The 27,444-nt window shown below is 34.3% G+C and overlaps 7 protein-coding genes across 10 annotated transcripts in view; 1 reads left to right on the top strand and 6 right to left on the bottom strand.

Annotated features, from left to right (window-relative positions):
* The window catches only part of EMB3131 (Pentatricopeptide repeat (PPR-like) superfamily protein), an 83,701-nt gene that overhangs the window by 32,518 nt on the left and 23,739 nt on the right, over positions 1-27,444 (bottom strand). The window lies entirely within an intron of this gene.
* LOC105951808 (ubiquitin-conjugating enzyme E2-23 kDa) lies at positions 483-3,029 on the bottom strand. Its single transcript, XM_012975263.2, has 6 exons — positions 2,672-3,029; positions 2,442-2,521; positions 1,941-2,055; positions 1,801-1,853; positions 1,577-1,705; positions 483-842 (listed from the first exon to the last, which is right to left on the bottom strand). Exons 1-6 carry the CDS (start codon positions 2,713-2,715, stop codon positions 712-714), a joined length of 552 nt encoding a protein of 183 aa, XP_012830717.1. The 5' UTR covers positions 2,716-3,029; the 3' UTR covers positions 483-711.
* On the bottom strand, positions 4,262-5,366 carry LOC105951735 (uncharacterized). Its single transcript, XM_012975187.2, has 2 exons — positions 5,253-5,366; positions 4,262-4,637 (listed from the first exon to the last, which is right to left on the bottom strand). Exons 1-2 carry the CDS (start codon positions 5,328-5,330, stop codon positions 4,395-4,397), a joined length of 321 nt encoding a protein of 106 aa, XP_012830641.1. The 5' UTR covers positions 5,331-5,366; the 3' UTR covers positions 4,262-4,394.
* Positions 5,965-9,758, bottom strand: LOC105951807 (transthyretin-like protein). Of its 2 annotated transcripts, none has more exons than XM_012975261.2 (6): positions 9,372-9,758; positions 9,183-9,274; positions 8,129-8,186; positions 7,572-7,673; positions 7,061-7,202; positions 5,965-6,595 (listed from the first exon to the last, which is right to left on the bottom strand). In XM_012975261.2, the coding sequence occupies exons 1-6, from the start codon at positions 9,513-9,515 to the stop codon at positions 6,132-6,134; spliced, it is 1,002 nt and encodes a 333-aa protein (XP_012830715.1). In that variant the 5' UTR covers positions 9,516-9,758; the 3' UTR covers positions 5,965-6,131. The 2 variants fall into 2 exon arrangements, with proteins under 2 accessions (XP_012830715.1, XP_012830716.1); XM_012975262.2 differs by having other exon boundaries at positions 5,965-6,592; positions 9,372-9,697.
* Positions 13,534-15,700, top strand: LOC105951806 (Plant calmodulin-binding protein-like protein). The gene is made up of 2 exons (XM_012975259.2): positions 13,534-15,347; positions 15,437-15,700. Exon 1 carries the CDS (start codon positions 13,724-13,726, stop codon positions 15,329-15,331), a length of 1,608 nt encoding a protein of 535 aa, XP_012830713.1. The 5' UTR covers positions 13,534-13,723; the 3' UTR covers positions 15,332-15,347; positions 15,437-15,700.
* MUS81 (Restriction endonuclease, type II-like superfamily protein) lies at positions 15,875-22,261 on the bottom strand. Of its 2 annotated transcripts, none has more exons than XM_012975258.2 (15): positions 21,910-22,261; positions 21,147-21,235; positions 20,952-21,030; positions 20,741-20,827; positions 20,524-20,649; positions 19,417-19,669; positions 18,950-19,151; positions 18,726-18,853; positions 18,300-18,496; positions 18,067-18,124; positions 17,686-17,844; positions 17,258-17,337; positions 16,911-17,142; positions 16,487-16,573; positions 15,875-16,170 (listed from the first exon to the last, which is right to left on the bottom strand). In XM_012975258.2, the coding sequence occupies exons 1-15, from the start codon at positions 22,101-22,103 to the stop codon at positions 16,066-16,068; spliced, it is 2,076 nt and encodes a 691-aa protein (XP_012830712.2). In that variant the 5' UTR covers positions 22,104-22,261; the 3' UTR covers positions 15,875-16,065. The 2 variants fall into 2 exon arrangements, with proteins under 2 accessions (XP_012830712.2, XP_088669259.1); XM_088813133.1 differs by having other exon boundaries at positions 15,875-16,247; positions 21,910-22,251.
* LOC105951804 (protein kinase STUNTED) lies at positions 23,351-27,223 on the bottom strand. Its single transcript, XM_012975257.2, has 9 exons — positions 26,729-27,223; positions 26,400-26,479; positions 25,217-25,955; positions 24,886-25,134; positions 24,628-24,788; positions 24,451-24,530; positions 24,193-24,340; positions 23,926-24,075; positions 23,351-23,826 (listed from the first exon to the last, which is right to left on the bottom strand). Exons 1-9 carry the CDS (start codon positions 26,904-26,906, stop codon positions 23,584-23,586), a joined length of 2,028 nt encoding a protein of 675 aa, XP_012830711.2. The 5' UTR covers positions 26,907-27,223; the 3' UTR covers positions 23,351-23,583.

Below are 27,444 nucleotides of genomic sequence, written 5' to 3' on the forward strand. Positions count from 1 at the left end.
GACTAGGAATGTATGTTTTTAGGGTAAATTACGGTCAACTCCCTGAGCTAAGGTCAAATTACGACCGCGCCTCAACTATGAATCTTCTTACACGTTCACCCTTGCGGTGTGAAATTTAGTGGAATCTTCTAGATTATGTGAAATATACTCCAGTTTGTACCCGTTTTATCCCATTCGAACTCCACATTTTGAAACAAGAATGAATACAAGACGTGTCTCTCGGCTTGTAAATATCAAATTGTGGTGCATAAAAAACTGCATTTTTGTGCAAAACGAGTAGAAACTAAAGAACATTTCACGAAATCTAGAAGATTCTGTTGAATTTAACACCATAAAATTGACGTGTAAGGCGATTCTTAGTTGAGGGTAGTAGTTGTAATTACCCAAACAAGAGGAATTTTTTTATAATTTGATCTTATCTCGGGGGATGGCAATAATTTACCGTATTTATTAATTTTGGGAACAGAATATTGAAAAAATAATGGGAAAGAGCAAGAAAAATATGTAATGAATGAAATGGTAGTAACAATGTTACATGTATTTACATAAACAACAGACTTTAGGACAGATATTATTCCTTAGTGCATTTTAAATAGCAGTTTTCACATATGTGCAGTTTTGAATAAATCTTGAGCAAACACTAAAGTACAGTACAGCATAATGTACACAAACTGGAGTGAGTTCGGAGTACAGAGACGAGCGCGGCAAAGGCTAAGGATCAACGGGTCCCACAATTGCATCGTCACTCGAGTCATACCCGGCTTCACTCAGCTCCTCATCGCTCGATTCCTCTTCCGAAACGGGCCCCACATCTTCTGCTTTCGCGTATCTCTCACAATATTCTGGTTCCAAGAAAAAAGGAAAGTAAGACGACATTTCGATTTGTTGATAAAGATTCGAGAAATGATTTCAAGTAACTCCATATTGGATTTTGAGTCCACCACGATAACTCAAAAAATTAGTTCAAATTGGGAGCTAAGGATTTGAAATTCGTCGTGGAATGAATCAATCCAAACAAGCCCTATCTCGATTCATTCCATCCAAATGCAACTAAAATGAAAATGATTTCTTTCCCCTTTCCATTTTTCGTCATTTCTCAAACTATAGACTAATTCACTTGAAATCCATTAAGGTTGCGTTTGGATTGAATGATTCGAAATGACTCCAAATCATAAGGGATTTAAAATTATGAGCTATTAATTAGAAATTCCTTGTCAATCGACTCAATCCAAACAAACTCGATGGATTTGTTATTATATGGATTTCAAAATTCCTCCATCAAATCCTCCCATCCAAACGCACCATAACAGAAATTGTATAAGATTTCACATTCTTATATTTTTTAGAAAAAGTCAAACCTAACTATCCCACATGTTTTGCGACTGATTCGAAACTCATGAATCGAAGATTTCAAATCCATAATAACAAATCCATTAAACTTAAAATTCATCTTATATCGAGTTAATTCAAATGAAATCTAAGGAAACGATGCAAAACTCAAATGCAATAAAACTTTGATCCCCGAATCAAATAAGCCGTATCGAATTCCGGAAAAAATAAATATATTTTTCGGTACCTTTGACTTTTTGTTCGTAAGCGGCTTTGTCTCGCATCATCAAAGCTGCAGCCTCTCCATTCAATGGGTCGGAAGGATTTGGATACAACAAAAGCTGCGGCAGAAATACCTCAAACACATTCACCAAGTCTACAAGCAAATTACGTACGTACATTGTCAATAAAAGAAATAATTACGAAAAATTAAATTAAATTAAAAAAAATTACGCTTTAATCACTATTTACCAAACATGGGGCTCCAAGTCTGGTTGATAACATCCAAACACACCGAACCCGACCTGAATTTTGATTACGCGCAAGAGCAAAGAAAGTCAATACAATTATTATTATTATTTTTTTTTTAAAGATATCTGTAGATCACTTACGTTTCGTCGACATTGGGGTGATACATCTTGTTAATAAACCCGATCGACGGAGATTTATACGGGTATGCATCGGGAAGTTCAACCCTCACTTTCCACACACCACCATGGTAAGGGCCTACGAGTTAGTTAGTTTCATTGAGAACATTTAACAAACAGTTGTCGATCAAAAAAACGTAACGAAAAAAACAACAAATCATTTGCAGAAGTGCGAACCGTCTCGAATTCTTGGAGACCCGCGTGTTTTTCGACCCGTAAGAATCAATCCCACATACCCAAAATAGAATTGATCTCAAATTCTTAGTTCAAGAATTGATAAATAGAAAATCAAGAATGATACAACCAATAACATATACTCTGATTCAAATTGATACCAGGAAAAAAAAAAAAAAAAAAAAAAAACCCAACAATCAAGAACCTTAAAAAAGCAAAAATTTCTTCATTAAAATAAAAAAAAAATTAAAAAAAAAATCTAAAATTGAGAATTAGGGTTTGAGGAATTACTGTCACTGGGTCCATGGAAATGAACATAGAACTGATGCATGCCATCATTAATCATCTCCACCTTGTAATCACTCATCATCCTATTTCATTAACCAACAAAAAAACAAAACCCTAATTAAACAATATAAAAATCAAACAAATTTATCCCCAAAAATCCAAATTACAGCCAAAAAAAAAAAAAAAAAAAAAAAAAAAAAAAAAAGAGGGAGCTTTAAAGAAAAAAAAATTACAGCTTCATTAAATCCATCTCACGCCGCTTGGTTGGGGAAGACATGATTTGATTATCTGATTAGCTCTCAAATTCTGGGTTTTTTTTTTTTTTTTAATAAATTATTTAATTTCTGCAAGAAGCAAAAAATCAATAATTGAGTTTGCTTGTTCAACTGCAAGAAGCAAAAGGAGGAGAGCTCATCAATCAAGAAAAGGAATAAATTAAAAATATGGGGTTGTGTGAGAAGTACATTTATGATTGTTTGGCACCACCTATCGATACATATAAATTTATAATAATATTGTGTGTGTATCTATAGATTTATACGTATTATTATTGTGTGTTCAATGAGCACGTATATTTATTTATTTGCGTATGATTTTTAATTTCAAGATTCTTATCCTAATTTTGCCTACCTACAATGCACTCTCTACATGTGGGACCCACTTACTTAAATTTTCATTAATTTATTATCAAAAAATGAAAAATTGGCAAAAAAATTCGACAAAATATGTTCTTACAATTAAACCTCTACATATTAAATTATTCGCTATTAACAAAATTCTATTAATTTAAGAGAATATTAAAAATTCGAATTAGTAATTTAGCAGGTTATCACGGAATCGGGACCGGAAGAAATTAGTATTTAAGTAATGTTATTAATTTATCGATTTTTTGTTGTAATTGTTTTTTCCCTTTTATTTGGTGTGAGATATTCATAAAATAATGAATATTTGCATTTTAAAAATATATATTATTGATTTCCCATCATTTTTGTATAAATATTTTAAATTTCCAATCATGTCATGGCAAATGTGATTATTATGATCTTGATTAAATGGATCTTTGTTATATATTGTTAATTGAGTATTAATTATTAGGAGATATTTAGTGGTATAGTTGAAAAGTGCAATCAATATTTTTTTTAAGCCATCAATGTCAAACTAGTGGTTGAGAGAGGAATTTTGCTTTAGTTTCAATAATTAGTGAGAATTTTAAATAAATATTAAAACATAATTTGTCACTCATGTTTCACCCATACTTGTTAATTTTTAATTCAAGACATGTTCACATAAGTTTAATCTATTATAATTTATAATTTATTAGGCAAATCGTGTCGGAACAAGTTGCAAAGTTACCGCGATACTAAAAGTTTACACGAGCTCGAGTGTAGTAGAGAATATCATCAAATAATTAATCTTTTATCGACTTTAATAAGTAAAATAACATAAATATTGTAAATAAAAAAATAAAAATTGAATACATTAATAATTGAGTGAAAAAAAAAAATTACGGCCACCCCTGAGTTATGGTCAAATTACGGAAACCCTCCTACTATTTGGGTAATTACAGTCACCCCTCAACTATGCATTATCTTACGAAAATACCCCTCTAGAGGTAATTTAAGATGTTAAATCGGTAATATCGAATCGAAATTTTGGTACACCAACATTTCATACTATTTACCGAACTGAATATACGATTTGGTTCAGTAAATAACCGAATTACATAAATTTTATGTAAGAATATTTAAAAGAAGGGGGTGACTGTAATTACCCAAACAAAAAGGGTTTTTTTCGAAATTTAGTCATACCTTAGAGATGGCCGTAATTTGCTCCTATAAAATTACTTTTTAGGAAGGTGGCTAATATATACAAGATATAATATAAATATATATAATATTAACTAATAGTTAATAACAAAAAATATGGGGGCGCTGAGGCCCCCCTCCCTCCCTACCCCTAGTTCCGCCATTGGGCGTAAGGGTCCAGAGCGCTGCCATTCTCCGAACCACTGTCGTATATATCCCGACGGTTGTTGTTCCCGCTGCCGCCACTGCCGCCGCCATGGTGTTGCTTCCGCTCGTGCTCCGCCGCCTTTTCTACGGCTTTGTGGACATGAAGATCCATTGCAGCTTCCGCTTCCTTCGCCATTCGTACCTCGTGAGCCACTTCAACTCTCGCTTTCGCCAATTCTTTCTCCGCCTAATGCACGGAAAATAAAAATGCTTAAATTAATTGTTTAACGTGTCGATCGGTTGCCACTATTAAGTCGGGTCGATTTTGCCATTATTAAGTCATGATGACTAATAAAACTAGGAGTTTGTAACATATTCCTTTATCAAGATATGAAAATTAATTCGAGCACACAGTAAAAGTTGAAACCTGCAATTAAATGTTATATATTCATTGAAATTAGGGATGCATATGAGCTAAATGCCGTTTCATTTGTGGTAATATTATTTCGACTTTAAATGTACTTTTGACCATTTTTCAGTCCGAATTTTGCAAAATTCGAATTTTGTAGACTTTTTGGTTGGCTTTTATAATTCAACTTATATCAGTTAGATAATTGGATGTCGTGTGTAAGAATGTTCTGCATTAATATAATGAATAAATATTGCTACGCCTTTGATATTTTTGAGATTCAGTCTTTAACTCATTCATGCATTACTTCATTCATGCAAATTCAAGTTTGAGTTTTGCCAAATACAATCTGCCAATGAAGCTACACAGTATGTATATTTAAACGCAATTTACGAAGGAAAAAAACACAATAATTTAGCATAATAATAAAATAAAAAAACAATAATTTGTTACCTTTTCCTCCTCTCTTGCTTCAGCCTTGGCTTTTCTCATTGCACTCAAATCATTCAACTTGTCTTTGATGGCCTGCATTTTTTCTTATTTTCAAATTTTCTTTATGCAATAATTAAATTTTAAATTGGGTAAAAGTGACATGTATAAATAGGCAATGGCTAATTGGATGATGGACGGTCCAGATTTCCTGTAAATTAGATCTCATTTTTTCTAATTAACAATGGTTGAAAAACATGACAAATGTTTGATCATCGAGAGTTTCTTTCCTACTAACTGAAGTTTGTTTTTAAATAATGGCCATAATAAAATGCCAAAATTGGGGTTTCTTGATACTTGCCAAGTAATTAATTAATCCCCATTTTTTAATGTATTTTTAGGTTATTGTCGTTGATGATGAATTTTGAGAGTGTTTGCACTTCTGAGCTTTTTCTGCTTACTATCTGTTTTTAGGTGTTTAAAAAATCAATTTTTACTTTTACTTCTCTAAAAATAAGTTGTTTTAAGCTAATTTTAAAAAGAATCTCTAGGCCTCCCATTTCTATTTAAGTTCATTTTCCAGCTTATTTGCAAATACCCCAACTTTAACAAATAAGCACTTAATATTTACTTAAACTCGCACCTATTGACTTCTGCTTTTAAATAAGCTTTTGCAAACACACTGCGATGTAATTTGAAACAGCCCGGAGTAATTAATAACACCACTTTACCAAGATTAAGAAAAAAACAACTTAAATAGCTCCCCATAAATTATCAATAAATTTTGATAATAAACAACCCTCTTATTTCACAAATAAATATAATCTTTGAATAACAAATCCTCCTCCATTGTCACACACGCCATGGAAAATATAGCAAAACCACATTTCACATACACACAAACTAGCTCCCTCGATAAGTGGAAAACGAAAACGGAGAAAGCAACAACGGAACATGAAAATGCTCCAATTTCTGTGATTCCCTCACTTTGAACACAATCGAGACGTAAGGGAAAAAACCCTCCGGATTGTACATTCCCGTGTTGAAACTGATTCGATACACACCTGGATTCAGGGCATCGACCGTTTTCATCAACTGACCGCTCCTCCCATCTCTGTCCGTAACGGAAGAACCCTCGGAAATCCAATTGGCAGAATCGAACCCACCAAACAACGGCTGAGATTCAACGGGGCCCCACTTCTCGAGACGCACTTCGATGCCAGCAGCTGGGGTCCCACGAGCCAAATCTAGGATGTGGGTTGTGATTGGTGGACGTGTTCTTGTGGAAGGTTGAGGTGGCTTTTGAATTTCATTTGCATTTGCATTTGCAGCAGTCAAATGTCCTCCGATAACGCCAACGCGATCTTCTACATTTCAACAAAACGTACATCAGAAAAAAAAAAAAAAAAATGAAACGTACGATAACGGAAGAAGAATTTACTTCTTAGTGAATTTTTCATCTTTGCCTTTCTTTTTCTCTGCCTATTTTGTAGTATATCGAATTCACTAACGGAACAATAAATCTAAAACGAGTAAAGCTATAGCAATAGAGCAACTTGCGCTCGTCGTTTTTTCAGGGTTTTTTGAAGTAATAAATAAGTGAAAGTGTTGATAATCATCTCTCAAACGAGAACAAGAAAACTCGAACCTTTTTAAAGGATGTTTATTTCAAGCCCTTGTAATTTTCTGTCCAAAAAATCTACGTAAAAAGCTTTTACATGCATGTCATAGTTCTTCGTAATCTGGAAAAACACTAGAATAATAAACTAAGAAAAACAACGACCAACAGAAACTCCACACTAGAAACGGAAAAAACCAATTTGACAGAGAACCTCCTGCTTTCGTCACCATATCTGCGGTATGTGCGGCCTTGGTGTTAGCCGAAAATAGCTTTGAGAGACGTAATTCGGTTATTTTCATTTGTTCTTGCGCTGCAAGCTCGAACTCAACTATAGGTCTATTATGATATCTTTTCTGCAAGAAATACAAAAATAAAGAGGTGAGCAAAAAAAAAATTAAGCTATTAATTCGTTATTGCCAGTTAATTTATGTTTAGGCTCGTGTATTGATGCCGGAAAATGAATATTTTTAGACCAAAGTGTGCAAATTAGTTCTCTAAGTATAAACTATTAAGACTTGAACTACACCAAAAAAAATTTGCCAACAGACGAACCAACAAAATCGGACTTTAAAAATCCTAAAATGAGAACTCCAAATGTATAAAAATAAAAATAAAAAACCCATAATGGGGTCCGAAAAAAATCTTTCATTACTATTTTATGAAAGAAATCTTGAAAAAACAAATATCGGCAAGGATCGTATAAAGGAATGCAACAATTATACCTTCATCTCAGCAAGTATCTCTGGGGTACTTCTGCCCGATGCAAATATGAGAAAGACAAACCCGAACTTCTGCCTATAACGAACGTTCCAGTCATATAGCTCCTGAAAAATAAAGTGAGACAAACTTATTAAATACATGCAAGAATAGAATAAATTACAAATAAAGAAAAGAAAAATATATTTTTTTTCCAAATAACAATTACAATTCTGATTTGTTTCAGTTGACTTAAACTCGTGTTATTCAAGTTGAGTATATGTTTATTCACATCTCTCGTTTTGTTTCTTGATTCTAATCTTTCTAGATTTTGTTAGGACTGAGCAAAATGTTAAAACAGAAAGAAAACGCCAATGAAATCTAAATAAAGTCAATAACATAAAAATCTGACGAAATTGCTCTGCCGAATACTAAGAAAAAAAATTCAGAAGTTGATAACAAAAAGTTTCTGGCAAACATAGAGTATCCGGGTCCGGGAACATATTATTTTTAAACATTGCAGTAAAACTCGTTCAAATTAAGCTTCAAAATGCAGTAACTAACGCATTCTAGTTTGCGATACCTGTAACGTAGAGTCGGTAGCAGTAGCTAAAGCAGTAGATTGCTCTCCCTTACTCCACCTGTCGTCAGCAACGCAAATTTTTTATTCATGTGACTAGATATGCAAAAATAATCGATGATCCCACCACACTGAATAAACTGCCAATTGTAAAATCGATATACCTAACCCTCCACGACTTATATTCGACTCTGGTTTATTTCCCTTTATGGAAACCAAGATACAACACCATTCTACAATACAAGTGGGCAATGCATACAGGATTCAATCGAGCAGGACATAAAATATCATCAGGGACGTAAAATAGAATACCAATTGCAAATAACTTTTCAAGAATGATTTTCTCAATTACAAATAAAGCTTCAATAAATACGTAACGAGGCTACTTTCTAACTTCACTGTGGCAAACAAGATCACTAAAGCATACCGAATCTTCAAAATCATCGAGTTCGGTCCAAAATTTATCCGGATTCTCTAATTCCAATCAGGTTAATCATTTAAATTTGGGATAAGCAAAAGCACTTCGTAACTTTTTTTTTTCTTACATAACAAATCATATAAACTACTTTTAATTCTGACATTTTGCATTCACCAAAAGGAATACAGAAAAAGAAGGGTAAATTACAACCACCACTAAAGTATGTTCAAATTACGAAAAAACCCCTAATGTTTAGGTAATTACAACCACCCCTCAACTATAAATCTTCTTACACGTCCACCCTTGCGGTGTCAAATTTAGTGGAATCTTCTAGATTATATGGAATATTCTCAATTTTGTACCCATTTTATCACATTCGAGCTCCGCATTTTGAAGCAAAATGATCATAAGATGTGTTTTTTGGCTCGTAAATATCAGAAGAAACTGCATTTTTTGCCCAAAACGGGTACAAACTAGAGAACATCCACGGAATCTAGAATATTATGTTGAATTCGACACCATAAGGGTGGACAATTGGACATGTAACAAGATTCATAGTTGAGGATAGTTGTAATTATCCAAACATTAGGTTTTTTTTTTGTAATATGACCGTCCGAGGAAAGTATGAGAAAACTGAACTGTGCACTGGTTGGGCTTTTATGAGTCTGCGAAGGACTTTCACCAATCTGAGGATGCGCAGCGAACGCTTCTAGCCATCCATTCACATCCACCTTTTTAATACAAACACCAGAAAAATTCAATCAAAATCAAAGTAAAAAAAAGAAATCTTTAATCAAAATCGAGGGTTTGTGAGAAAGATGACGAGACTTTGTGGAACCAGATATCTCTTGCAGCATCGAGGGCTTCTTCGTAATTGGAAAATGGTGTAATAGACGCCATTTCTTGCGCGAATCTGACACTCCCACAGCACGCCAGCCACTCTTTTTCACCCAACACGATCGGCGATTCCATTTTTTTTTTTTTTTTTTAACCCTAAAATTGGAGTTCGATTTCTATATATTTGGAACTTTTTCGAGGGGAAAAATAGTGGGGGGGAACGAAATCAGAATTGGGGAAATTTTGGCCGTGACCGATGGAGTGTTTTTAGGGATTTTGACCGGTTTGACTCCATTATTGAATGTAACAAGTTTTGTATCTACCAAATTCAAATTCAGAACATTCTTTTAGGGAAATATATTTTTTTTGGGTAAGAATGTATTAAAATACATATTACATTATGATTTCCAATTTATAATGATTTCCAAAAAATGATTATTTTCGGAAAGTATACTTATAATATTAATATTATTATGTGATTTTGTTTGGTGACAGAAAAATTGGAAATTTTTAATTCCGTCGGATCCGATAAGAAATTTTTCCCCAATTTCTTTTCACATAATTGGATTTTTTTTTTTTTTTTTTTTGCACCCTGATAAAGAAAAGTAGAATTTTCTAAAAGTGTTAATTTCGATTCAACCCGTCCGATTTCCACCCCTAAATTAAGTTGTAAGTCTCGAGATAATTTATTTTTCATTTTTACTTCTGTTTTGGGCCTTAAAAAGAATTGGGGCCATCACCACTTTAATTTGGTATTTTGTTGGAAGATTGAATGAAACATTGGAAAAATTCATTACTTTTAATTCAATTCATAGGGTTATTACGATTTTAGAAAATTTAATATATCTCAATGATAAAATTAATTGATTAAAATGGTCCCGCAATGGATGACCTGCTGATTGAAGCAAGTGAGCATGTGTTAATTGGTCCAATTCGAATCTCATTGTTAATGGTCGATTTCTTTATATATGGTTAACCTAGTGTGGTTTAAATCTCTCGTATGGTTTGCAAATTATTATACGATAGTACAAACTTCTGAACATTTTCGCGTTTCGATACATATTTTGAATATGTTCATATGAAAATATATATAAACATATTATATATAAATAAAAACTTTTATATGTTCAAATAGCATATTTATAAATATACTCCTATATTTTTACATTTACATGTTTTCCCCGATTTCTTGTATTCGCATTTTTAGATATGCCGTTTCCCCATGTGCTACATAGATTGTTTTATATTCACATATTTCAAGATTGTTTCACAAAAATGAAAGCACCACTGAAACAAAGATGTGACAATTTGTAGTGCTTTAAAAAGATTTAACAGCATGAGTTAATTTCCAGTAAACATGGCTGAAATATTTCCATATCAATTTGTGCAAAAAATACCATTATCAATTGAATATATATTTTCTCTACCAAAAAAAAAATTGAATATATATTTACTTTTTTTTTCATTTCTTAAAGCATACATACCATTATAAATTGAATATATATTGAGCATGAATAACTATATTTATATTTAAATTAAACATTACAAATACTATGCAACCATACTACGCTAGAAATTATCAAATCGAAAAATATTTTTTTCGAATAGTGAAAAATCAATTTCGATTCCCAAATTTTTGAAAATTGAAATTCCACTTGGATTTCAAAAATTTCAAAAACCAATTATGCATTCAACTATCTAAATTATTAAAAAACAAATGTGCAGTTCTTTTGTTTATCATGAAATTTATACAAAAGAAAAATATTAATATTGTTCACTTGAAATAAATGTAGATTAGATAACATAATTAATAATCATTATTAAAATATTGAAAAGGAAAAAAAGAAAAAAAAAAAAAAAAAAAAAAAAAAAAAAGGAGGAATCAGCAAGGTGGGGTTATCCTGTGTGGTAACGCTCCCTGTGGCCCACCATAGCGGCCCACTTTCCTGCCGACCATTTCCCCACTTCTTTTTCAATTTACCAAAATCTGACCGCCCACTTTTCCTAGTCAGATACAATTTGCTATACGCTATAAATATTATTAAAAAAATAATAATAGTAATAAATAAATAAATAAATAAAATCACAAATTACACGTTTGATTATTAGGTAAAAAGTTTAGAAGTGATGCAGTATAATAATAATTATTCAAAATAAAACATTTGGAAAACCTGCATGATAGTAATTTTTTTATTTATGGCTAAATTACGACCAACCCTGAGGTAAAGTTAAATTACAAAAAAATCACTTATGTTTGGGTAATTATAACCAGCCATGTACTATGAATCTTCTTACGCGTCTACTTTTATAGTGTCAAATTCAACAAAATCTTCTAAATTATGTGGAATGTTCTCTACTTTGTACTCGTTTTTGTGCAAAAAATGCAGTTTCTGCTGCACCACAATCGGATATTTACAAGCTAAAAGGCACATCTTATGATCATTTTACTTCAAAATGTGGATCTCGAATGTGATAAAACGGTTAACTGAAAAATATTTCACATAATCTAGAAAATTCCACTAATTTGACATCGTAAAGATGAACGTGTAAGAAGATTCATTGTTGAGAGATAATTATAATTACCCAAATATAAGGGGCAGTTTTGTAATTTAACATTATATCAGGGGGTGACTGTAATTTTACTCTTATTTGTTTGCTGATAAATATTAACTAATAGAGATACATTATATATGTAATATGCATGTATTAGTTAATTTGTTGAAGCTTATATTAAATTATTGCACCGACGCTCATAATTAATTAAACAGAAAAGTGATATAATCAATTTTTTTTTAAGGTCAAATATTATTCTTAATATGATATATATTACCAAATTAAGAGGAATTTAAGATAATGAAAGTCACACGTAAGCACACAATTATTAAGTTTCTAATTAATTAAAAAAATGATCAACCCCTAACTAACACTTATCCACAGCATGCGGGGTATTTTGTATGACCACATTGGTCATGCAACTGGTGATAAATAATAATAAATAATAAATATTATTTATTGTAACATTTATATAAGACAAAACAAATAAAGTCATTATTAATTAAGTAATAACTAATTAACTAAAACAAATCAAACAAACAAACAAAAAAAAAATGAATTTGTTAAGCCCTAGAGAGATAAAATTTCTAAAAATTGAAACGATATTCGTAAAATTGAAATCATATATTTACTTTGCGATAAAGGACTTTTAAAAATTGTCCGTATTCGTTTAGATTGAATAATGAGATTGAATAAAGAGTTTAAAAATAATTAAAATCAAGTGATGCTATGTAATTGTACTATTGTTGCCTACTTGCCTCAAATGAAAGAAAACTTATATTAAAATATATAGTTTCTTTTTACCCTAATTTTGCTAGATATTGTCCTATGTTAAGGCATCCCAAAAAGATAATAAGAATAATTTATTTGTCACAAATTGAGTATTTTAATACAATTTATGAAATATATTTATATAAATATATAATACTATATGTTTTTTTTTTTTGATAATAATACTATATGTGTAGAAGGGGCCAAATTGAGGTTAGTGGAGGGTCAGCATCCAATACTTAACTCAACCTTATTCAAATATGTAACAACAAAAACCAAAAAGATAGCCACCCCACTTTCATTTCTTCATAATTCTTTTCCTTAATTATTAGGGTAAATTACAACCCACCCCTGAGATATGGTTAAATTATAAAAAAACCCTTCATATTTAGATAATTACAAATGTCCCCTCACCTTTGAATCTTCATACACGTCCACCCTTATGGTTCCAAATTCAACATAATCTTCTAGATTATGAAGAATGTTCTCTAGTTTGTACTCGTTTTTTGCAAAGATGCAGTTTATGATGCACCACAATCTGATATTAATACAGGCCGAAAAACACATGTTATGATCATCCTGCTTCAAAATGTGGAGCTCGAATGGCATAAAACGGGTACAAATTTGAGAATATTCCATATAATCTAGAAGATTCCACTAAATTGACACCGCAATGGTGGACGTGTAAGAATAATTATAGTTGAGGGGTGGTTGTAATTAAACAGAAGGGGTTTTTTCGTAGTTCGACCATACCTCAGGGGGTTGGTTGTAATTTATTAATAATTCATATTGTTATATTTTATTTTATTTTTAAAGGAAAAAAATAAAAAAAAAGGAATATCTTTCTCCATAACCATAATCCATGAAATTTTCTTGTCAAAGAAACAAACCACTTTTCTTGCTGTGCTGAAACTCTTCAGCACAAAGCAAACTCATCAAAACCTTAAAATAAAAACTCCCATATTTAATTTCTTCCATAGATAATAATTATCATACTTTTCTTCAAAAAAAACAAAAAAATGGTCCAAAAAAAGCTGTCCAAAATTCTCTCCCTTCAAACCGATCATATCAAAAATGAAAACCAGTTGCAGGATTTGAAGACCAAGAAGATGAAGAAATCGGGTTCCATCAAGCGCCCGGAGCTCGACACCACCCTCATCTCCATAAGGCAACCCGCAAAACCTCCGCCGCCGCCGCCGCGCACCACCCCGAATTACATGAAGCCCACCACCAGCTCCGATGCAAGAAAGCCTCAAACCAGCCCTGATAGTTCAAGTCTGCGCAGAAGAATTTCCAGCACCTCCGCCGGCGGCGGCGGCGGAAGTAAACCGTCAAAAACAGCGGCGAGGGCTTTGACCAAGAACCCTAGTTTCAAACCACCGAGAAAGTTCTCCTCCGATTCGAAGAGAGCAACGTGCTCGTCAACTTTGAAAGACTGTAAATTTCCAGCTTTTCTCGGGCTTAACAATGGCGGCACGGAATCGGAGGGCACCTCCAAGATTAAGGTGTGTCCGTACACGTACTGTTCACTCAACGGCCATCACCACCGCCCTCCTCTGCCGCCGTTGAAGTGCTTCTTGTCTGCACGGCGGCGCGTGATGAACAAGAACAAGAACCAGAGGAGCGTGAAACTCACGACTATGCAAGATGATGGTTTGAAGAACTCGTTGGTTAGTAGTCCTCTTGTTGTTGAAGAGGAACAAAATCAAGATTTCTTCGTCGAAATCTACTGCGAGGACAGAGTCGAAGACGAAGAAGGAAAATCGGGAATATTCGTGAGTGATTTCGAATTAGGCTATGATTGCGACTACGAGTACTGCTCGGGCGAAGAAGAAGTCGAAAATCAGCTAATCGATGGCGATTTGGTAATAAAAGCGGACGACGAGAAAGGAGGGCCGTTGGATGAGTTCTTGATTGATCAAGTTTCGCAGGAGTCGTTGGATGAAGATAGTTTGAGCTCCGATGCGTTGAACGAGAGAGGAAGGCCGTTGGATGAGTTGTTGATGGATCAAGCTTCGCAAGAGTCGTTGGATGAAGATAGTTTGAACTCCGATGCATTTTCTACAAGTGATGAAGATGTTGAATCGAGTGATTCATCATCATATGATGCAACAAGCAATCAAGAAGAAGATTATTGCATAGTCGAAAACGAAGCTCCGTTGGATAATCCGATTCAGATTGAGTTGTGTTACGAAGATCCATCAAAGGAACCTCTTTCCGAGGTTGCTTTAGTAGTACTAAAGTGTACCGAATCCGATATTCAAACTGCAGAAACTGCAGCGGATCGAACTGGAGGGAAGTGCAAGAAGAACCCCGTAGAGGAAACGGATGATGAATTGGGGATTTTCGACCCGCGCGGCCCGAATTTCTTGGAGTTGGAGCCCGGCCCGGAAGGAGAGAAGGTTGATCTTCGGCATCAAGATCTCGACGAAAGGAAAAATTCCGAAGAATGGATGGTGGATTTTGCACTGAGACAGGTGGTTACAAAACTCGGCCCGGCTCGAAAGAAGAAAGTTTCTTTGCTAGTTGAAGCCTTCGAAAAAGTTATGCCGATAAATAAATTCGATCGTCGTTTGAGGCACGCCTCGGGATTCGATCAGGCGAGGCAAATTCAGGCATGCAATTGATCATTCAATCACTTTGGTAAGAAAGAATATATAACTATTAGTATTTTATTTTATTTTTTATTGTTTTCTTTTTTATGATCAAATAAATGTCATTTGTTGTTGTAGGAGATTTGAAGAGGAAGAGAAAACTCAATGTTATAAGTATGCTGCAAGTTTGTTTAATATATATTTTTTTTTAATTTATTAATGTAATAGAAGGCTGAAACAGTTAAGATTAAGGTTAATTTGTTTGGTGTTTGCAAGGTAATGTTGGTTGGATTAAGAAACATTAATGTTAATTAGTGTGTGATTAGTGTGTTATTAGGAGAAGCCCTCCATAGTTATAACTTGTGTTACTTAACATTATTACAGTTTGATTTGCTTTTCATAGTCATGATTTTAGTTAACTGTTTTTCATGTTAATCTGAGAAAATCCCACTAAGTTTATGATTTTGCTGCACCCGATGAATTACATCAGAAAGTAGTATTAGTATTTTAGCTATAGATCTGCGCACAATCACACGCACATACATGTGGATATGTGTAACGTTTTGACACGTAAGCTTTCGAATCAAGATTCTCCAATTTGCAAACTATGTGAAAATGAAAGGTTTAAGAGTAACCTCATTTTTTTACTAATCCAAACAAAATTGTTCACATGGATCATTTACTGAATTAACCATTAAAATGCCTAGATATATACACATGTATAGATAGATATAGATAGATATATATAGATACAGATATAGATGGTTTCAGCTGCCCCAAACTAACTGGAAAATATTTTTGCTGGCAGACCCATTGATCAAGTTGTTACTCTGCCTCTTGAGCATTTCCTCTTGTGCACAAACATCACCATCCTATACATAAATAAAATCAAAACACGAGACGGGTGTGTCTTGTCGATCCGACATTGAATCACAAATCACGAAACAAACTGGAAATAAAACAAAATTAATTTTTTTTTTAGTGGCATTTCATGTTTCAAACTCGATTTTTACATTTATACAAGAATCGTAAGTTGATTAGTTGGACCCTGTGGTATCCAAACCACGTTGCTAGGAACCTTTGGGAAATGAAACATATATATATATATATATAGTTCTTTGAAAAGATACGTTTATTGATCTTTTACGAAAATGTAATGCTGGATAGGTATATCGAGAGAGAACTTACGAGACGAGAGTATGCACGAGCGAGAGAAAGCAATGTTGGATACATATCTAAAACAGCAAGAGCAGTGTCCTCTGTTACTTGCGGAACCTGCGTTTCATTAAATACTCGAGAGTTATCAGATTTTCCATATTACCACAATGACGAAAGTAGCACGAGATAACATAATGCAATGCAATCCTTTTCGAAACTTCTTTAAATCACTAACTTTGCATTTGCTAACTGGCTTCAATTACAAAGCCGGAGAAACAACTAGAGTACCAGAAAAAAAAAAAAAAAAAAAAAAAAAAAACAAAAACAAAAACAAAAACAAAACCAGGAATTCTGCTGTTAACGATTGTCCAAATTAAATACATACAATTATATGAATATTGGCTTGGAAAAATAAACAAATATGCGGCCTATATGTTTTGACCTGTAAGTATACCTGCATGAGTTGGATAGCAAAAACATCGCGAACGGTCATTTTATCCAACTCTTGACACATTTTGATAAATTCATCAAAAGGTGGGCAAACCGCAGCACACTTTTCCTCGGGATCCAAAGATCTGTAGTATTGGTTTATTGATTGAGTAAGATAACCGTACTTTTTCAGTGTGTCTGCTAAGCCACTTGTTCTTTGCACATCAAATCCCTCCAAAATCTCAGTCGTGAAGCAACTACAATAAGCATTTTAGATAAGTCCCAACAAAATTTGTAACCAAAACATGATGCTTTTAAAATTTAAGCAGACAAAATAAAAAATGCAGCCTAGAAGTTGCTAGCATTGCTTACGCTGTTTTGATGCTTTCAGCTGCCTCTGAGGAATTTGGATCACCTTCGACTAGATATATCATCTTCTTCAGCCCGCATCTCTTTCAAATAAAAAAAAAATTTAAAAATTATAAAAGGAGGAAACAGAAAGTAAAAAGTCTGTTAATGATCGTTCATAAACCTCAGTTTCTTTAAAGCAGGGAGAGAAAATTAACTTTTGAGGAATATTGACTGTATATAATTACAGAGTGATATACAGACAGTAACTGTGAGTTAAATTTAACAAGGAAAAGGAGCAATAAATATTTTTACAGCTTGCTTTAAACAAATTGGAAGCTTTTGTGAGTCCAATTTGGGACCTCGACTACTTGGATATATAGTATCCATGTTCTAACTGTAAAATTCTAAGGGAAAAAATAGCACTTGGATTTTTTGAAAATAAACATTACCACCAGCCGCATTTTCTGGTCCCGATATCTATTATCCCTGATTGAGTGGCGCAAGTCATCAATGTTCTTCCTTTCAACAATAAAGTCAAGAACGTATTCACTACCCATATACTTGTGACGAGCTATCCAAATGCCGTCACCGACAGGCAACCTTCTGATCTGTAAAAGGAGTCAAAAGTTAAATCATCAGAGTTACCAGATTTTTATGTGCATGTGTGCGCTCGTGACTTCTGGTTTTTAATTTAAATAAAAATATTTTATTGGTTATAGTATAGAAATTTTTAGAAGTTCATGGAACTATATTTGCAAAGAAATGATATTAACAAAAACGTGAGATGACAGTGTTTGTGTTGGGTACAAAACCCAATAAAATGTGCTGACCTCTATTTGAATTTTAAATTGAGAACATATATTCTCTATAATTTTCCTGGAATGTGACCTGCAAATAGAATAAATAGATAAGACAAACTTAGACGGTCTAAAAAATGACTATAAGAATGCCAAAACTAAAGAAACAGCATGTGAAGCGGATAAATGTAAGAGACCTTGCAGAAGGATGAAAAAGCAAAATGTATCTCATGGTATTTACTGTGTACTTCTATGACTGCACTCACCCTTTAGTAGCAAATTGCTCGCGATTGTCTAATATTAAAATTACTTCATATAAATCCCCAAACTTTTCTCCAAACGCCAAAGGCGGCATCGGCAAAGTATTTGGTTTAGATTCTGATCCTCGCATGCCTAGCTTGTTAACTGCATAATCCGTTTTAGATTCTGATCCTCGAATGTCAAGCTTGTTCACTGCGTAATCCTGAAAATCCCATAGAGAAAAAGAAAATGAAGAAATGGTCTAGACATCCATTATATTTCTTACCATAATCAGACCCCGGCACCTTAAAATTTAAATTGAATCTTAACATGAATGAATGATATCTACAAGATAGATTAAACATTAAAGTAATGGAACATTTTTTCATTATACAATCAACAATTATATGCCAATTTTAGCACCAGCAATGACAAACTAAAATAAAACTTACTGTAGATGAGCAAGCTTTCATAGTACAAGAACTTCCTCCAAAATCATGGCGAATCGATGTTTTTTTGTTACCACATGCAGCTATGGCACGTGGCTGCATAATTTCAATATCGTAAAACCCTGCTTGACCTGACATTTTTTCGAAGGCACAAATGTGAGGTTATAATGACAAGCCTAGACAATCTTCTAGAGAGAGAGAGAGAGGGAGAGAGAGATTGCTACCACCTGTGTGTTGGAATGAACGGGGAGCAGCAATATGGTCATCTGTTATAGATATAGGTGCTGAAGTTGAACCATAAATCTCATCTTCTCGAAGGCGACAAAGAACAGTTGGCCAAAGTGAAGATATATCCTTTCCCTTAGATGTTTCCATAACCTCAGAAACCGCACGGATACTTTGTTGCCGAGAAAAACCCATGTTGACAAACTACCAAAAAAATTAAATGAAAGAACTTCAATGAAAAATAAATAAATAAATTGTACACCTTTAAATACTTGGATTTTACTGATGCCCGAAATTATGAATTACTTAGAGTTTAAACTAACGACTTCCCAACTCAGCTGAAATAAGTGAGCTATATTATTGTAATTCTAATAAATAAGAAAGAGCGAAATAACGATTAAGGAGTTTGACTCCTAGACTATGCCCAAAACCTAAAAGAACTCGCAACCTTAATGAATTTAGGATAGACCTTGTCAAGATATTCAGGCGGCACATCTACAGATTTCTTGGACTTGTTCAAATTAATAGGGGCTTCTTTTTCAACTGATACACCGACAGCAGTTAAATCTGGCAAGTCTCTCTGTATATCAACTGTCAGTTTGTCTCTTTGGTCAGAATTTGAACATCCTTTCAAACCGTCCAAATTCTTACTCGGGTCAATCATTCCGGATCTCAAAAGACATTCACGCGCTACTTTCTTCCCTTCTTCTGTCAGCATATACCTGCATCACATAGTAATCAAAAGCCCATAAGATTTTAACAGTTACAACAACAATAATATCCAAAGATTGGACTGGATCCACCATTCCAGTTCCGAAAGAAGTCCTTGGGCATAAATTGAATACGATTTTGCTTCAATATGCTGTCCATTTCACAAACTATTGTCATTGTTGAGAGAGATAATTAGATGCACCATAAACTTGGTGTCCATGTGAGACATTGTGTGAACATTCGGGCTCATGCAATTAAATAGAAATAGTCATGTAGTTAAAAGCCTCATCTAACCTACATTGCAAGAAGTATAATATGTAGAATAGCTTTAATAGTATAAACTATAAACTATACTAAATATTTTCTGTGCAAAATTATCCAGACCAATTAGTCAAGAAGTACGATATTATACGTCTTAAACTTTTACAGAAGTCTCCTAGATTCAATCCAGTAGTCAACAGGCAAAAAATGAATGTTGGGGTAAACCAGACATGATATTCGTTCACAATGGTAAACAATTGTTATTCTACCACGTTGTCGTTAAATCTTCTTCATGTACTTCCGAGCCGTTAAGCCTATAACAATCATTACATATTACTGGTTCTATGATTAAGTTCATAAAAGTGCACAGATCTCATCACAATATGAGATACTAAACTGTCTAACGCTGAGTAGATCTAAGGCCCACGGAAAGTAAATTAGATAAGCACCTACCAACGTACAATCCAGGTGGCAATCCAGATGTTTATGTTAATTCCCTCTTCTAATATTAGTCTATTCAGTGTTAGTCCGCTTATGGTAGGCCTAATGCTAGACATTGTAGGTACCGTTATAAGATGGGGCTGAAGTGATTGAGTAAGCATACTTGGCCGGGCAGCTCGACTTCACAACAAGGCCTCTAGTTATCAGTGTTTTCATGCAGCTCCATCCAGTGTACCAATCTCTAGGCGAGCTTCCAAAACTTCCAGCTTTCCCTTTTGCTTTATCTGGCCTATAACATGAAAGAGAACTTGATCAAAACTTAATAGAGTAACCTAACCAGATCACCAAGATTGTTCCGTAATCTAATACATCAAAATTACATAATTGGCACACGAGAAAGTCCACTTGCTTCAGCTGCATCGATGATTTCCTTTTTACGCATAAATTCGTTTTCATTTTCTGTTCCCCTGCACCAAATCAAGATCATTTTAGTAATCGGATGAACAAAAAAGAAAAAGATAGCTGATAATGCGAAAAAGGATAGAGCCCGAAAAGCAAAAAAAAAATACTCTTATGATGCTGCCCATTTACCTGAAGAGTGTAATAAGTAGAGCATAAGCAACAGAATTCTTTTGTGGTACATAGCGCTTTTTCCCCTTATTCTTGTCTCCTATCAATTTTCAGTTGGTAAGAGTCAAAATCAATAAGAAATAATTCATTACATATTTGAATCAATGAAAAACACCCATATTTTTATCCTCGTATATGCATGTTTTAAGAAATTACCCTTTTTGTTCATGTCCTCTTCCCCAGAAGAACCAGAATCTGTATCAAAATAGCCTTGCATCTGCTTCAAAATCCACTTACCAACGCCCCTGTAAGTGTAACACAAGAAATTCCAATAAAACTAAATTCCCTTTTTTCACTTTTCTTATCCTGCACTGAAAGAACTGTATGAACAACAAAATTCACAATACTCCGAAAATGAAAATCCTGGCCGAGTAACTTATTGATGACAAAATAGTACAAACACAGTACCCCAGAAGGAAATAAATGAAAAACAAGCTCTTAGGTCTACTCACATATCTACAAAAAGTCCACACATACGAGAAGAATACATGACCTACGTTCTCGAGGAAAAGAAATACTAACAACAACAACAGAACTTCGATTATAAGGAACATTTATAAATCAAGCCACGCAGAGAAATGAACTAGTATCAATAAAAAGAAAAATCAAAACCCAAATTATTTAACAAAATCCTACATAGTTTCGGCATTCCTCAATGATTTCAGTGATAGAAACAAAGCCAATCTTTAAGATAAACTCACATTCAACATTTCAACTCATGCAGCAAATAGAACACACTGAACTATTTAACAGCATGCAAGAGTTTTTTAGGGTAATTTACAATCTTTAATAAATAAATAACTCCTGCAATTCCCACATCCCAGAATCAATCCACCAGTAGTAACAAAAGAAATCAATGAATCCCTAAAATGGAAATAAAATAATTGAAGAGCAAAATTTCGAAAACATTTTCACTCACTTGATCTGGGACAAGTCCTTAAGATTTCTAATTGGGGTTTTGCAATTACAGATGTTCGAATGAGCCTTGGAGAGCGTGAGGTCCATATTTTCAGAAATACCCTTGGCACTCTGGGCCAACTCTTGCCGCTTGTTGAACAGATACGCCGCCACCTCTTCGTTTTCCGGACACACCGCCTTCTTTCGATTCTCCATTTTTTTTCCCCCAATTTCTGAGTTTCGAATTTAGGGTTTAGAAATGTAATTCATTTTGGGTTTTGATTTCTCCAATTTTCATATGAGAGAACTGGCGCCAGGGTTCCGTGATTTGAAGTTGCTAGAGTATGGGAAATACAAGAATTCCAATTTTGCCCCTTGATTAAGCTTAATTATAAAGGGTAAGTTACAACTACCTCCCTGAGGTAACGTCTATTTACGAACAAACCCGTCATATGTTTTGAAATTACATCCAACCTCCTTTAGTTTGTAAATTTCTTACATCCACTTCCCTACAAAAGAGAGTTAATGTAAGAAATCTACAAATTGTAGGGGGTTGTGTGTGATTATGAAAAAATAAGGAGGGTTTTCGTAAATAATCCTTACCTCATAGGGACGGTTGAAATTTACCTCTATAAATCGAGTAATGTCAGCGCATGTTTATTCAAATTTGTATGATTTTTTATCGGTTTTTTTAAAGTTGTGTTGGAAATAAATTTGATAAGTAATCTAGTCGAGATCGAACGAGTTTTAATCCAACCGAGCTCAAGTAGATTGATTTTTTTCTTCATAGTTTATCATTTTTTTTCCGAATTGGATTGGGATCAAACTTCATTGCTCATCGAACGAAAATATGTGTTTATGTTGGTTTGTTATGTTAACAAACCAAGCAGAAAACTAGCTTTTAACAAACAATCTCGAATAAAGTATCAAGTAACTTGGTTTGATTTTCAGCCTAATCTCGATTATGGTTCTTGTTTATGTCTATAATCTTGAATTATGTAGAGCATACAAGGAAAGACATTTAGGTGGTGTTTCCAAAAGCTTGTGTAAAAGCATAAGTTAGTGATTGTGATTTAAGTTCGCATTAAGTGTTTGTTTCTAAAGGTTGTAAGTGTTTGCAAATTAGTTGGAAAATCAACTAAAACAGAAAAAACAGGTACATGACTGCTTTTAAAATTATAGCTTAAAGCAGTTTATTTTAAGAGAAGCAAAATCTAAAGCTTGTTTTGCAAACACGTAAAAACAGATTATACGGAGAAAAAAACGCATAATCTATTTCTATAAGCTTTTGCAAACACCACCTTACTGGACATGAAAATTGATTATTCTTTTTTAAAGACAATTAGTAACTTCTAAATTGGATGTTAGAGAATTATCAATCAAACTGTTACGACAAGCCAACTGTTGTGATACTTGATTCGAGATCGTAAATGAAGAAAAATAAACTTACCAAAACATAAACATAAACACGAAAAACTCATTATATAACTGCCTCGAGATCGCATAACAGTGTAATTACAATTAGCAGCACTTTCGCGCTACATGAACAAAGAATCTCATAAAATATGACCCCCAATAACCCGATATTCACCATTACGTACAATACTTGAAAAAATAACAAATCTCTATATAAAATATTAAATTAACGTATATTGTGTACCGTCAAGCCTCATAACAACAATTTTGTTGCCTATGTTTAATCGAAGCTCGAGGATCGACTCCATCTACCCTTCAAGTAATCCTCCACCGATATATTCTGTTCACCGCTGCTAACGGAATTCGTGTCGTCTTCCAAATCAAGCAACGCAAGATTAATAAATGATTGGATATTATTCGTTGATCGTTCGCCATTGATAGCATTATTAACCTCGTCTAAAGAACTAACTTCTTGCCTTGCCCACTCAACGATTTCTTGATCTCCTTTCAGGAGTTTGAGTACCTGTTTTTCCAGTAATTAATGGCCAAATATAATATAAGTGAACGGATTATATATATATATATATATAACGGTATTTCGAAATATGAGAAATATGCTTACACGGCTAATATCGGGACGCGATTGAGGAGCGTGTCTAATACAAAGGGTTGCAGCTAAGACCATTTTCTTGAATTGATCACCGTCGCACGCATTAACCAGATTGGGATCTTGCAATTCTGAATTGTTTCCTTCTTTCAATACGTGTTTTGCCTGAAAATAATCGACAGTTATGTATCAATTGAATTGAATGAAAACAAAAAAATATATAACCACTTCAAAATTGATGTACTGAATAAACATCGAAAAACGCAACTATGAAACACTCACCCACATTACCAAACTTTCCTCGCCCTTTGGAAGTGCATTGTCGATTGGCTTTCTACCCGACAAAAGCTCAAGGAGTACAACACCAAATGCATAGACGTCGATTTTCTCGTTCAGTTTCTCATTCATAAAATACTCTGGAGCTAAGTAGCTGCCGATAAAAAAAAAAAAAAAAAAAAAAAAAAAAAAAAAAAAAAAAAGCGTTATTCATTAATTCACAATGACTACATATTATACCGCGAAAGTGAGAATAAAACTCACCCGAATGTTCCAGCAACATCAGATGTATCCATATTATGCGAATATGTTAAAGCCCAAGTAGCAAGTCCGAAATCCGATAGCTGTAGGGCCAATCGAGCGTTACCGTGATGAATAGTACAGCAAAAACGAAGGCAATGAGTAGTAGATAGAAAAAAGCAACGATAAGTCATGTGGTACCTGTGGCTCAAAATCATCTGAAAGAAGGATATTTGAAGATTTTACATCTCCGTGGATAATTGGTTCGGCTGTATTATGTAAATTGTCAAGTGCTTCAGCAACTCCCAAAGCAATCTTATATCTCTCGTTCCAACCAAATAGATTTCCAGATTGTGGAGAACCTGATCCAGAGCAAATAGATTAATTGGTATAAAATTAAGAGTGGTGCTAGTACATCATCAACATAAAAAACCGGAAAAAAACAAACTATGAACATACTGTGTAGATTCTTCTCCAGGCACCCTCTGGATAGAAGTTCATACACCAAAAGTAGTCGGTTTTCATCGTAAGAGAAGCCAACTAAAGATATGATGTTTTTGTGATGCAAAGATGTAATGATTTCAATTTCCGAAACAAAATGCTTCAATATATCCTCCGATGGCTTCAAAACTTTCACTGCTATCTCCGTGCTTCCCGATAGACACCCTCGATAAACCCGACTGCTTCCTCCCTTTCCAATCAAATTTTCTGAAAAAAATTATAATTAAAATGAGAACACGAAAAAAGTGAGTGGGAAATGACGTAATAAAGAAAAGTTGACATAACGCACCAGGTTTAAAGTCATTCGTTGCTATTAAGAGTTCCTGGTAGCTAAAAAATCGGCATTTCGTTGAGTACTTCTCTCTTATATCTTTAAGCTGTTCCGCATCTGAAGAAATTACAATAGCACCGTTATCTTCATGCAAATCTAAGCAACAGTCATCCCTATTGGACGCGCTACTCTGTTTCTGATCGGGATAAATAGCTGCAACAGATTGTCTGCTTGGTAGTCTCAATATCCATTTCATTAGAGATGACTTCTTAGTCGGAGAAGCTTCAGATACTTTGCTGCCGTGTAAAAAAACCCGGCGAAGTAGGCCCCACCCCGATTTAGATTCGAGCATTTCTTGGGTTTTAATGGGCACTAGAGCCATTGGGGTGCTCTCACTTTCACTCCTTGATAATGATGATAAAACATTCTGATGTGGCAGACTCAAAGGGTTTTTCGACACGGTCTTCCTCCTTTTGAATCTTGATTCTGATTCTGGCGCGTCAAACTTTCCAAACTCGAGGTCAAATGAAGAGGTCGACTCTCTTTGGAACACGATCTTACCATTGTCAACACAAATAACTGATGCATTCTTTTGCAGGCTCTTGGCGCAAGATTTGGCAATAGAGATCCTCGATCGAATTGTGCGATGGACTCTTGAAGTACCAACTATTACAGTTGTTGCACCACATGATTTCGCCTCCCTTGACAGGATTTTATGAACCGGATTTCCTCTACATACCTTCAACTTTAGATCCACCTGCACGGTTTAGTAGATTTCTTCAGGCCTACTTATTTCAGATAATTACAGATACAGTAGAACCTCGATAAATTAATAACCTCGATGAAATAATAGTTTCTCCCGGTCCCGACTCGGTGAAGACGTGTTAAATTATTAACTCGATAATTTAATAATTCGCTAAAATAATAGAATTTCCCTGATCCCAGCTGTATTAATTTATAGAGATTTAACAACATAAAAATAACATATAGCTACGAAAGGGAAATTCAAGCTCCAGAAAATTAATGAACTGTAAAAATGGAAAGTAAATCAAGATCAAGGGATTAAAAACTTAATTGGTAATTCACAAATTTCTATATGAACTTCTAGATTCTAAAAATCACTTGCAACAACAATCAATTGTAAAACAAGAAAAAAATCGACTTCCATAATTACAGGTGAAAATGAAATATCAGAAAATACCTGTTTTAGGTGGCAGAAACCTTCATAAGCAGCCAGCACCGAATCAAAAGTCTTCACTAGCGAAAGCAAACTCGATTTATCTTCTCCGAATTCAAGTAAAAAAAATAATAAATCAGGAATTAAAATTAATCAGAAACCAAATAGATTAACAATTTTTTTGACATTTATATGAATGAATTTAGCTTAATCCATGGAAAATGTACTCTGGCATCTACTCTTCACGAGATCTCTCTCTCACACACAATACTACGTGAAAATACACACAGCGGATACACATCAAAACGGCGTCGTAACCACAACGAAAAAAAAACACAGTAAGAAATCCTCACCGGCGTTGCTGTCGAGGATGTGGAGAGCAACGACGCGATCGCCGGACTGCGCCACCTTAACCAGCGCCCACGTCAGCAGCTCTTTGCTCTGCGAGTCCAGCTTCACTCCCACCACCACCACCGCCGCGGCTGCTCCGCCACCACTGGAGTCCGGAGCTCCAGGAATCGCCTCCACCATTCTCGGTCCCAACGAAGAAACCGACAGATCGAGCAGAAGGCTTTGTCGCTCTACTTTCTCTCTCTAAAAGCAGGCATTTTTGTTTTTACAGCAAAAAAAATATTCCGTTTTGCGTCTTTTCGCTGCATTCGATGTATGGGGAAGACAAAACACCCCTCTTTTTCGGGATTGTTAAATATATAACGAACCCAGAGAGTATCATTTACGAAAATAAATATAAATTGATTGTGAAAAAAGGAATTAATTATCCTGTGTTGCTCGGACCATCGGGCTCGCGTGAGGGCTCTGCATTTGACCCGTTGATCGGTTGATGGATTGTATTGGGAGAATTACACTTTTCGTCGATCATATTTGTTCCAATTCCGTTTTTGGCCCACCTTGTTACAAACTGAACAAATCTAGTTAATGTTTGGTAACATTTCTATTTTGTTTTCATTGATTCCCCAAAACAAAATTATATTTATTACACTTCTCAAATAATTTTCTCAAAAGAATCTCAAAAGTTTATCTGTCTCCTTCAGACATGATGTGACTGCTA

This window comes from Erythranthe guttata, chromosome 14 (assembly GCF_056151865.1).
Source record: "Erythranthe guttata isolate IM_541 chromosome 14, IM_541, whole genome shotgun sequence".
Classification (NCBI taxonomy): domain Eukaryota; kingdom Viridiplantae; phylum Streptophyta; class Magnoliopsida; order Lamiales; family Phrymaceae; genus Erythranthe; species Erythranthe guttata.

What these genes read in the sequence shown, in the direction of transcription:
- LOC105951808 (XM_012975263.2), bottom strand. Translation starts at nt 2,715, where the DNA reads ATGTCTTCCCCAACCAAGCGGCGTGAGATGGATTTAATGAAGCT. An exon ending in GAGATGGATTTAATGAAGCT is followed by an intron (nt 2,522 to 2,671) that starts GTAATTTTTTTT and finishes TTAATGAAATAG; the next exon opens with GATGATGAGTGATTACAAGG. An exon ending in GACTTGGAGCCCCATGTTTG is followed by an intron (nt 1,706 to 1,800) that starts GTAAATAGTGAT and finishes ATTTGCTTGTAG; the next exon opens with ACTTGGTGAATGTGTTTGAG.
- LOC105951735 (XM_012975187.2), bottom strand. Translation starts at nt 5,330, where the DNA reads ATGCAGGCCATCAAAGACAAGTTGAATGATTTGAGTGCAATGAGAAAA. An exon ending in AAGCAAGAGAGGAGGAAAAG is followed by an intron (nt 4,638 to 5,252) that starts GTAACAAATTAT and finishes TCCGTGCATTAG; the next exon opens with GCGGAGAAAGAATTGGCGAA.
- LOC105951807 (XM_012975261.2), bottom strand. Translation starts at nt 9,515, where the DNA reads ATGGAATCGCCGATCGTGTTGGGTGAAAAAGAGTGGCTGGCGTGCTGT. An exon ending in GAGATATCTGGTTCCACAAA is followed by an intron (nt 9,275 to 9,371) that starts GTCTCGTCATCT and finishes TGTATTAAAAAG; the next exon opens with GTGGATGTGAATGGATGGCT. An exon ending in CTACCGACTCTACGTTACAG is followed by an intron (nt 7,674 to 8,128) that starts GTATCGCAAACT and finishes TTTATTTTTCAG; the next exon opens with GAGCTATATGACTGGAACGT.
- LOC105951806 (XM_012975259.2), top strand. Translation starts at nt 13,724, where the DNA reads ATGGTCCAAAAAAAGCTGTCCAAAATTCTCTCCCTTCAAACCGATCAT.
- MUS81 (XM_012975258.2), bottom strand. Translation starts at nt 22,103, where the DNA reads ATGGAGAATCGAAAGAAGGCGGTGTGTCCGGAAAACGAAGAGGTGGCG. An exon ending in CCGTTCATTCCAACACACAG is followed by an intron (nt 18,854 to 18,949) that starts GTGGTAGCAATC and finishes AAAAAATGTCAG; the next exon opens with GTCAAGCAGGGTTTTACGAT. An exon ending in GCTGAAAGCATCAAAACAGC is followed by an intron (nt 17,143 to 17,257) that starts GTAAGCAATGCT and finishes TGCTTATTGTAG; the next exon opens with TTGCTTCACGACTGAGATTT.
- LOC105951804 (XM_012975257.2), bottom strand. Translation starts at nt 26,906, where the DNA reads ATGGTGGAGGCGATTCCTGGAGCTCCGGACTCCAGTGGTGGCGGAGCA. An exon ending in AACGAATGACTTTAAACCTG is followed by an intron (nt 25,135 to 25,216) that starts GTGCGTTATGTC and finishes AATTTTTTTCAG; the next exon opens with AAAATTTGATTGGAAAGGGA. An exon ending in CAGATGATTTTGAGCCACAG is followed by an intron (nt 24,531 to 24,627) that starts GTACCACATGAC and finishes TTGGCCCTACAG; the next exon opens with CTATCGGATTTCGGACTTGC.